Here is a 10,750-nt window from a genome sequence, read left to right on the forward strand (position 1 = left end):
CCTGGTGCTCACAGAGACCAGAAGAGGGTGTTGGATCCCTGGAACTGTAGTTACAGACAGTTGGAACTGCCATGTGGCAGCTGGGCACTGATCTCAGGTCCTCTGGAAGAACAGCCATCTCTACAGTCCGTCTATCTAGCCCTTTTTTGCCCCTTTCTCTCCGTGAGCTTCCTGTTTGCATGGAGCTTTCGCATATGGATCCACCTGCTGCTGCTAACCCCGCCCCACCAGAGAAGAGCAGGTCACAAACACTGTCTCCATCAGAAAAAGGAGGAAAGACAGGTTAACAGGCCAAGACAAGGGCCTGGGACCTGAATCCCCCTCTAATGTGCCTTCCAGGCCACTGAAGTGCCACTCCAGTGAAATTTTATAGGAACAGAGACTCTCCATACCCTCTAATGGACACACTAACTGTCTAGTCTCTCCACCTCCCACATCCCAGGGACAGAGGGGCTCATTTATTCCCAAGGATGTTTGAACCGGGGCTTTCATCTTGATTCCAAAGTGGGCATCTAAAGAGTTGCCAATGAGTGGGTGTGGGGGTACCTTTAATCCCAGCACTTGGGAGACAGAGGCAGATGGATCACTCTAAGTTGAAAGCCAGCCAGGGCTACATAGTGACCTGGTCTCAAAAAAAATTAAAATAAAAACAAAACAGAGTTGCCAGGGCTAAATGAAGGCTACAGGACTGAGGCCATAGGAACTTGAAAAGGTGAGGAAGGATGAGAGGAAGTGCTGGAAGCCACATGATGTGTCTCTCCACCTGGAAGCCTCCTACCTCCTCACATACCTTCCTCCCCTGCCCTCTCCCATCAATCCTGCCACATCCTCTTGGTATCACTTCCTGCTAAAATCTCCATGAACCTCGCCTCTGTTATCAAAGGAAGGTTCACTCCCCTAGTCAGGTCCACAGGGCTCTTTACCATCCCACCTCTGCCAAGCTTTCAGGTCTCGGTGCCCACCACGTTCCACAACATCCCCAACATTCTAACCACACCAAATGCCTGCACCTTGGAATGGAGCACTGTGGAGGCCTGCTCAGTGGCTGGTCGGCGGTTGCATTGGACACACACTCCTACACATGCACACTCAGGTCTATGCACACCTTTATGTAGAAGCCCACCATTCACATGCATGGGATTTCCTACCAAATCCCTAGTCACGATGCCCTTCCATCCACAAAGAGACCAAGAAATCTGCTTTACAGATCCCTGAAGAGGCTAAGTGTGGTCACATGACCATCCTCAAACTCCTGAGAGTCAACAAGGAAAGGAAAGGTACATCCCCTAACTCCGCTGAGCCTTGCGTTGGCCCCAGGGTATCTGAGCCCCAAAGGGCAGCAGAGAATGACTCAGGGGTCCAAAGCAGGTTCTCCTCTATCTCCCAGACAGACCACCTTCTCTAATTCTCCAGCTATAGGACAAATGGGTTTAGAGAAGCTGACCCCAAAAGGCTCTCCAGACCCACAGCTCATGCCAGCTGCAGACAATGAGGAGTTTTTAGTGTAAAGAAGAGCTGGGCACCCTCATGGAAAAATCCTCTAGCCATGGAAAGTATCAGCACATGAAGATGAAATGGGAATTTGGGCAGCAAAAAACTGAGTCAGGAGAGCTGGCAGCCAAAAACCAAAGAAGGGGAGTGCCTTCACTAATCCATAATTGATAAGACTTGTGTGTATTTAGCCATTCATTCATTTATTTTACTTTTCAGTGCTGGGAACTGAACCAGGGCTTCACACATGCTAGAACAGCAAGTACCACTGACTATATTCCCAACTCTCTTTTTAAAGCTCTTTGAAATGGGAATCTCACTTAATTGCCTAGGCTGGCCTTGAATTCTCTCTGTAGCTCAGGCTAGCCATGAATTCTCAGTCCTCCTGCCTCTCAAGTACCCTGGGATATATAGGCCTGTGCCACCAGGCCCAGCTACATAATTGACATTTATGGAGGAAAAAAAAAGTCCTATCGAGCACTAACTGTGAGGAATCTGCATATTTTTTTATCATCTAGACTGACCAAATATATAGGCGAGCAAGTACAATGCGTTAGGTCCACCAACTGTTTGCTCTAAGGGGTCCAATTCAGACCCTGGCCCCCAGACTCTGAAAACATAGGTACAGGAAAGGGACCAAGGTAGACAAGGGGAGCTCCAGCAAGACTCTGCCCATGCGTAAAGCCCTCGGCAGGCAATGGCGGCAGCCATACCCACAAGCAACCCTGCTCTGAAAAGCACCTGTGGGGGCACCACAGAGGCATTCTGACACCAGTGTCCCCGCTCACATGCTCACCACACAAAGACACTGAGGATGTGGCTGACAAGTCCTTGGTCCCCAGCCCTCTTCTCTCGAAGCTCTTGCCTGCAACTTGGTGTCCAACAGGAATACATTCCCAAGGTCAAGGACACAGAGGCAGGACACCTCTAGTGGAAGCCAGAACACCAAGTGTAAAGACAAAATCCCCTGAGACTTTGACCCTCTCCACCAGGAAAGAAAAATGGTACACACCACTCCACTCTCCTAAACCTCTCTGGTCCTCAGAATCAGCTTGCCTTGTTTATCTCCCTCCTGGTCCCTGGAACATGCAGGATCTAGGTCTCCAGGTCATGGCCCAGCTTCTAGCCAGACTGTCCAGAGCCCATGGAGAAGGGCAGCTCTACCCAGGACACATCAGCTCTGCACACCTAGAGCCCCACACACCCTCACAGTGGAAGAAGGGCCCATAGGAGCAGCCCCAGGCCTCACTGTTCTCTATGGCTTTTTATTCCTATGTGATTCTGTTGCTCACTCATATAGGGATTGGAGCCGTGGCGTACGGTGAGGATAGCCAGCGGAGGGCTCTGATACTGAGCAAGAAGGCTCAAGGGGAGCCAGGCCAGTGGCTGCAGGCCAACCCAAGGGACTCACCTCTGACAGCTGTAACAGGAGGGGTTGAGAGACGGCTGAACTCCTTCACTGCTCTGACCTACCATTCTAGTCCTGGAGATAGGTACTGAATGCTGGCACCAGGACCCCAACTGTGTACCCAGAACACATGGGACGTGGCGTGTACGGTGCATGGCATGTTTAGCCTGGGAAAATGGGACTGGCAAGAGAGAACAAGCCTAGTGTCCTGCAGCCTGAAGAAACCACTTGATAAAGAGCGGGTAAGATAAAGGAGGAAAGCTAAGAGTAGTCCAAATGCTGAAGGAATATCCTTGGTGTCAAGTAGAAAATTTCCACCCAGCCAGGCTACAGCAGGAGAGGAGAAACCATGGCCAGGTTGCCACAGGGAGTCATGGTTGAATAGGTAACAATCCTTAAACCTGTCCTGCTCACCCACAGTGAGGCTGCTAGGAGCCATATTCAACCCTCCCAGATTCCCATCAACAGACCCTGAGTATGCCCAGCAGAGAAGGGGGTGAGAAACTCTGTGAGATGCCGGCAAAATTGCTAGGAGCACACCATGCTCCCCTCCCCAGCAGCTACCCGAAGCCCTGCACTAAAGAAATACTGAGGACAGTGAGCTGAGACCCCCACAACATCCTTCTTTTTATTTTCAGGCTCCCTGACTTCACTCCACGGAAGAACCAGGCTGAGGACTGGGGCAGATGGGCTCCTGGGGAGAAAATAAAGACTAGGAACTGGCGGAGGAGCTTCCTGTGGGCCTCAGGGCTACCTGCTAACATGACAGGAAGCAGGGGTGGAAAGTCTTCTAGACTAGTTGGGGAATGGATATGGAGCCGATCTGTGGGAGGTGGGTGGAGCAACAGGGAGCCAGGCTAAGGGGACAGGGATCCTAAAGCACAGTGAGGTCCTGGCGACAAGCCCGTGACCTTCCCACGAGATCCTGCCCATAATTACCCATATACTCTCAAAATAGGAGCTAGGCCGTCACTGAGGATGAAAAATCAGGAGGTGGACATCCATGACATTGGTCCCTGTCAACCCTGTCTGCAGCAAGTGTGTTCCACCCTGGAAGCGGCAAAAGAAGGTGTACGAGTCGTTGTGGGAAAGGAAGGTGGCTGTGTCCAGGCCCTCAGCAGAAGCCTGGCTGACAAGATCAGACATGACCCAGGCCCCAGCCACCTTGGTGGGCCCATCCTGCCCATCAGTGCCTCCACTCAAAAAGAGCACATCAACGGGCCCCAGTGGCTGTCTTCCCAGCTCTGTTCCCACATGCAGGGCCAGCTCTTGGTTCCGGCCACCCCTGCCAGAGCCCTGCAGCTGCACTGTGGGCTCACCACCAGCCAGGAGGCAGACTGGGCCGTTAGCCTTTGCCACCGCTTCCAGAGCCTCCCCCAGCTGCAGGTCTGGGAGCCGGAGCTCAGCTGCCAGCTGATGGAGTTTTGCCTCCTCCTCCTCCTCCTCCTCCTCCTCCTCCTCCTCCTCCTCCTCCAAGGAACGCCCAGCCGTGGATGGAGCGAGGCGGGCTGCAGCCACCCGGGCTAGCAATCCATAGAACCGGGCCACATTTTTTACATCACCCTGAATGGCTGTGCTCAGCACCAGGGCATGGTAGCCCAGGGCCTCAGCCTGCCTCTGAGCCTCAGCCAGAGCCAGAGAATTCGAGCCGATGATCACATTGAGGACATGACCACAAGTGTGTGGCCCGCGGGGGTCAGAGTCAGCTCGAGAGAGCACAGTCTTCACGGAACGCGGCAGAGCTGCACGAAGGCCGTAGTGATTAAGAATATGCAGGCAATCTTGCACGCTGTGGGAACTGGCCACGGTAGGGCCACTGGCGATCACCTCCAAAGGGTCCCCAATCACATCCGACAAGATGAGGCTCACCACCTAGACAAAGGCCATAAGATACGGCTCAGTCTTGACTCCTCCGCGCCCCGGGGCCCTTAAGGACAAACCGGTCCTGGGTGTACACCCCTTGGTACGCTTCTTTGCCCTTATCTATCTGCTTCTTGCCACTTGCAGGCGGGCTGGCAGAACACCGACCAGGGAGCATCCCCCTCGCCCTCTTTGGCCTCCTCCCAGGACTTCCCCGACAGGCGAGGCCCCTGCCAACGTGTATGTTGGCCTAAGCTTTCCTATCCCTGTCACATGTGGGGAACGCAGGGCTGGCTGAAGAAGTGATGAATGCACCTGAGCAGGATAGGCAGCCTGAGCCAGCCCTCCACCCTTCAGCTGGGACAGGGCCTTCCGGATGGTGTTCAGCTCCTGAATTGTGGCTCCACGGGCTGCCAGCAGCTTGGTGAGCGTCTGTTTCTCCTCCAGTGTGACAGGTGGGATGGGAGCAGGCAGCAGGGCTGATCCCCCACCTGCAGAGTCAGCGAGGGTGTCAGGAAGAAGAGAAGGGAACCAGGTAGACCACGGGGGAGGGGGTCGAGGACTGAGACGGTGGAGTTAGAGTGCCCCCCTGTGGACATGGAGTGAAGTGTCCCCTAGCTGGGGTACTCCAGACCCCAGAAGATGCTAGAGGGGCTGGGGATGTAGCTCAGTAGTAGAGTGTTTGTCTAGTCCGTGTGAAGCCCTGAACTTGATCCTCAGCACCACAAAAATTATATTTTTTAAAAGCATAGACTAAGGAAGAGCAAGAAAAAAACAGCAGACAACCAAAGAGAGTGCTGTGGGGGCTGGAAACCCAGCTCGTGAAGCCTGGGTGACACTGTTGCAGACAGAAACGTTTTCCAAAGGTTCTGACATGTGTTAGCGTGTTAGTGTGCCCTCACCATCACAGCTCAGGACAGATGACTACCCCTGACACCCCCACAAGGTACCCTCTAGGCTCCTCACTGTCTGTCTTGGTCCCAACTTCACCCTGTGACCACGGTGGCTCAGATGAACGTCTCGAGAATCTGGTATTTGGGGCCTCCCCCGTGAGCTGTTCTCAGCTGATCTGGAACCCCCACCTGAGATGAGCACAAGCAGCAGGTCGCTGGCTGTGAGGCCCTCGGCCAGCTGCTGGATGGCCAGTGCAGCCCTCAGAGCATCACGATCCGGCAGGTTGTCCTCCGCACCCTCGAACACCTGGATGTGGCTGTGCAGCTTCAGCAGCATCTCTCTGAGGAGGGAGCAAACAGGGACGGGATGGGTGGGCTCCTCTCCTCCCACCTGACTTCTCAGCTGTCCATCAGGGAGAGTGACTTGAGCGAGGATGTCCACCCACCAGGCCAGATAGGGAGGCCTAGGAGGAAGAGAAGGTTTCCTCTAAAGGGCAGCGGAGAGCACCCCACCACCACCACCCCCAACAGATTCTTACTGCTTTCCAGCCTGCTCCATAGCAGCTCGGATCCCCTTGGGAACGCTGATCACACCCTGCACAAGATGCTGGCCCAGTAGCTCCTCAGCTGCAGCTGCCATGCCCAATACAGCCTTGCCGAAGCCCACTAGGTAGAGGTTTTCATGTAGCTGGAAGCTCCGATCCCGCACCTTCAGCTGTTTGCCACTAGGATCCAAGGACAGTGCCCTTTGCAGCATGGGGCCCGGCTGCACAGCGCCCACAGCACTCTCAAACAGCTGCCTTGCCTGTTCTGCCAAGGCCATACCACTGGTCATCCGGGCCACTGGGGGCCCCCAGAGGAAGGGGCGTGATGGGGCTCGGAGGAGACAGGGCAAGATCTGTAGGGCTGCAGCCATGCCCACATCTCTCAGCAAAGCCTTGTATCCATAGCTGCCTAGAGAGAGAGGAGAATGAGTGAGACCACAGACAGAACCCGACCATCATGGGCACCCCTCTGAGAGCTCAGGGCTGGTGGACTCCACAGCCATTGTTGCAAGAACGAGCCACCTGAAATGAAAGCTGAAGAATTCATGAAGCCTGCAGCGAACCTGATCCTACTCCAGTCCTGCAAGCCCAGCCCTGATGCCCAGCCACGTCCTCTTCTTTTGTAGGCCACACACCGGTCTTCTAGACACTCTGCCCCAAGTCCAAAGTTCCTAACAAGTGGACCCTCCTCCTGGGTCACCTCCTTTGGCTGGGAGTTAATCATTCACAAAGGAAGCCATTCCTCCCAGTGGTCTCCTGCACCACTCTTATCCACATCCTTCACTGCCAAGCCCACACACCACGGCAGGGCTCCTTTCTGGCATTTCTGCCTTACCTTTTTACCACTTCTACTGCCAAAAGGAAGAAACAGAAAGGCTGTTGGTTGTCTCACCACCTGACCCCAAGCCCACTGACCTCTAGCCTGATCTATTTCATTAGCTCCTAAGACTAGTCTGGGAATGCTGAGTCTATGTAGAAAGGCTACGGGCTTATCAGTGCACATAACCCGAGGAATCTCAGCACTCAGAACAGTTCAGCGAGAGGTCCAGGCACAAATCAGGAGTAGCTACAAAATCTGACTCCAGGTGAGACCTTTGGCAAGTCCCCAGTTCATATGCAAGAGGACGTGCGCTATGGAGCTCAATCTACAGCGTAAGAAAAGATGCCCTTCTACCCACACAGCTGGGCAGGGTCAACCTTGCCAGGAACACCCCTTTCTGGCTCCATGATAGCAAAACAAGCCCTGAGTTACACCACTCAGAGCAGAAACAGCCCAGTGCTGGAGCAGGCAAAGGCCAGGCTCCTAACTATGCCCAATCATTTTCCACACTGGGCAGAGTGAAAAACAGAAAGGTCTTGGGGTAAAGGTCAGGACGTTATACAGGGTAAATATGGGGACAACGAAGCCAAAGGACTCATACCTTTCGGGTATCTAAATCTGGGGACAGAGGAGTTCTGGAGACCAAACCCATGTTTTGCATGTGACGAGTATGCACTCTACCACTGAGATACATTAAAGCCCCTAAATAAGATAGTTACTACAATAAAATGCCTACCATTTTGCTGAAAGACAACTGCATCAGTAAGCGTGGATACAAGAGGAAGTAGTCTAGGAATTGCGATGCTAGTTTTTTTTTAAGTGTGTAGTATATCTTTTCTCAAACTGAGTTCATTTGCAAGATGAGAGGTGGGATGAAATTAAGCCCTGAGAATTCCTTACATGAAAACCGGACATGTTTACAGACGACCCACAGCCGGTCGTGAACTACACAGCCACATGGCACAGGTCTAGAAGTGGCATGTTATTTAGGAGTGGGATAAATTGCCGGGCAGTGGTGGCGCACGCCTTTAATCCCAGCACTCGGGAAGCAGAGGCAGGTGGATCTCTTTTAGTTCAAGGCTAGCCTGGGCTACAGAGTGAGTTCCAGGAAAGGCGCAAAGCTACACAAAGAAACCTTGTCTCGAAAAACCAAAAAAAAAAAAAAAAAAGGAGTGGAATAAGTTGTTAACTGGAGGTTTTTGTTTTTGTTTTTTTTAAATCTGTTGCATTGGACAGAGCATCAGAAAGCCTGAAGTGTCTGGCAAACAAGTTATCAGCCCTCCACCACTATGGAGGAGTCCATGACTTCATACATGATAGGGATGGTCTCTCCCACAGAACTACACTTTTCAAGTTCCAGGGCTTGGAGCTAAATGCATCTTTGCATCTAAAACATACAATGCTCAGCTGCAGATGAACTTTTGTCTATCTCACAGAGGAGCAAAGCCTAGAAGATCCCTAATAGAACCCAGGACAAAAGAATGCTCAAGGCCAAAGTTGCCAGATAAAATGCAGGACATTTGGTGAAACTTCTATTTCGGATAAGTAATTTTTTAGTATAAATATGATCAGTACATTTGGGATTATTTGTAACTAAAAGTTAAGTTGTGGCGAGTTTAAATTTAATTGGACGACTTTCATTTTCAGTTGCCAAATCCCCAACTCTATTTAAGACACTACACCTCTCTAGCTCCTGTGCACTCCGGTTGCTAAGTGAGGAAATGCGAAGACCAGCCTTGACTCCTCCCGCAACAAAGTGGAGCTGACATCACATCCGGATTTGGCCAGTCGCCAGGTGACCGGAAGTGACGTCGCCCGAGACTAATGGCCTGTAATCTTCGCGAGAGAAATTATGCCGCACAATACTAGGTGTCGCAGGAAGTAAGGGGCTGCTGTCGCCTGGACTCGCCTCCGTCTGGGTCAGGAATGATTTCTAAGGTTCATGTACGTCCTTGAGACGCAAACTTACCTTTCTGCCGCTTCCAGCACTGGAGACCGGAAGTGCTCTGGTGGGTGGGGATTAATCCGGAAATGGCAGGTCTGGGGCTTCCCTAGAGACCAGGATCGTGGGTTAGAGCTTGGGTGCCTCACTGACCTCCAGAAAACCTGAAAAGAATCCTCCGGTTTCTGCATTCCTGCAGTGGATTCTCAGTGATTTGTAATGATCCTTCCCTCTTCATCCTGTTAGATATAGTCAGTAATTAAATACACCCCGAATTCCTGTTAGGTACCAGACTCCAGGCTGAACCATCAGATTTAGGGTCATCCTTGCTCCTCCGCATAGTTACAGTTCTTTGACAATTCATTGATGTTTACCACTCTTCTCCATGAGCCACCATATACAGATAATTCAGCAAAGTATTTCTGTTCCATGATCTTTGAACACAAGGGCAAACTGCCTGTAAACAAAAATGACCCTGAGCCTTCCTCCTCTCTACCCTTGCCCTCACCTTGCGTCCACTATGACCTAAGCGTGATGCCTTCCCACATTCAAAAATCAACTATTGGCTGGACTCCAAAAACACCAGAGTACACCTTTTTTTTTTACTGATGGAAAGGATTTCTTCAAACATGTTTCCTTAAAAAGTTTGGTTTTTGCCCTGCCGCTCACCACACACACACACACACACACACACACACACACACACACACACGGGGACACACTGTGTAGCCTAGGCTGTCTTCCTTCAAGTTCATGATCCTCTTGCCTCTGCCTCCTGAGTAACTAAAATCGCAGGCATGTACTACTGTGTAATCACCCGCCCACCTGCTGTTCTAAATTTCCTTGCTTCTTGACACTTCCACCACTCAGCAACATCTCTTTTCCTTTTGCAACTCTTTAAGACATTGCTGATCCATGTCAGTCTGGGCCACCTAGCGGGAAGAAGAAAGAAGAAAGAGAGAGAGAAAGGGGAAGAGGAAGGGAGAGGGAAGGAAGGGAGGGAAAGAGGGAGGGGCTGGGGAGATGGGGAGATGGAGAGATGGCTCAACAGTTAAGAGCACTGACTGCTCTTCCAGAGGACCTGGGTTCAATTCCTAGCACCCACATGGCAGCTCACAAATGCCTGTAATTCTAGTTCCAAGGGATATGGCACCCTCACACAGACATACATGCAAGCAAAAACACAATGCCCATAAAAATAAATCTTAGAAAGAAGAAAGAAGGAGGGCAAAAGGAAATTCCAGTTTCTGTTTGTACACAGGGCAATAGAAATATAAGAATTAAGTCAACTCAATACCATTCAGGAGTTTACAGCCCAATGGGCTTAATCTTCTTGCTGTTAAAAGCATCTTGTGAATAGTTTGGGGATGGCAATGGAATATTAAAAAATGGCTACAGGAAAAATGGGTACAGGGAGCTGGAAAGATGGTTCTGTGGTTAAGAGCACCTGTTGCTCTTGTAAAGGTCTTGGGCTCTGTTCCTAGCGCCCAAAGGGTTTACAACTATCCAGAACTCCAGTTCCAGGAAAGCTGATGCCATCTTCTGACCTCCTCAGCCACCAGGCATTCATGAGGTACACATACCTACATGAGGCAAAGCATTTATACACATACAGAAATCTTTTTAATTTTTATTTTATGTATGAGTGTTCTGCATATATACCTGCACTCCAGCAGAGGGCATCAGATCCTATAGATGGTCATAAGCCACCATGTGGTTGCTGGGAATTGAACTCAGGACTTCTGAAAAAGCAGCCAGTGCTCTTAACCGCTAAGCCATCTCTCCAGCCCA

General features: G+C 51.3%; 1 protein-coding gene across 2 annotated transcripts; it reads right to left on the minus strand.

Annotated features, from left to right (window-relative positions):
* Positions 1-3,690: 3,690 nt before the first annotated feature.
* On the minus strand, positions 3,691-9,094 carry Glyctk (glycerate kinase). 2 transcript variants are annotated; one of them, XM_059267089.1, is made up of 5 exons: positions 8,987-9,094; positions 6,192-6,606; positions 5,842-5,993; positions 5,075-5,250; positions 3,691-4,771 (listed from the first exon to the last, which is right to left on the minus strand). In XM_059267089.1, exons 2-5 carry the CDS (start codon positions 6,566-6,568, stop codon positions 3,869-3,871), a joined length of 1,608 nt encoding a protein of 535 aa, XP_059123072.1. In that variant the 5' UTR covers positions 6,569-6,606; positions 8,987-9,094; the 3' UTR covers positions 3,691-3,868. The 2 variants fall into 2 exon arrangements, with proteins under 2 accessions (XP_059123072.1, XP_059123071.1); XM_059267088.1 differs by lacking the exon at positions 8,987-9,094 and adding an exon at positions 8,700-8,824.
* Positions 9,095-10,750: the final 1,656 nt, after the last annotated feature.

The sequence above is a fragment of the Peromyscus eremicus genome, chromosome 7 (genome assembly GCF_949786415.1).
Source record: "Peromyscus eremicus chromosome 7, PerEre_H2_v1, whole genome shotgun sequence".
Classification (NCBI taxonomy): domain Eukaryota; kingdom Metazoa; phylum Chordata; class Mammalia; order Rodentia; family Cricetidae; genus Peromyscus; species Peromyscus eremicus.

Excerpts from the sequence above, each read along its gene's own strand:
- Glyctk (XM_059267089.1), bottom strand. The coding sequence starts at position 6,568 with ATGGCTGCAGCCCTACAGATCTTGCCCTGTCTCCTCCGAGCCCCATCA. Across the intron at positions 5,251-5,841 it reads GCTGCTTGTGCTCATCTCAG|GTGGGGGATCAGCCCTGCTG; the intron begins GTGGGGGTTCCA and ends CTGACTCTGCAG. Across the intron at positions 4,772-5,074 it reads AGGCTGCCTATCCTGCTCAG|GTGGTGAGCCTCATCTTGTC; the intron begins GTGCATTCATCA and ends GCCTTTGTCTAG.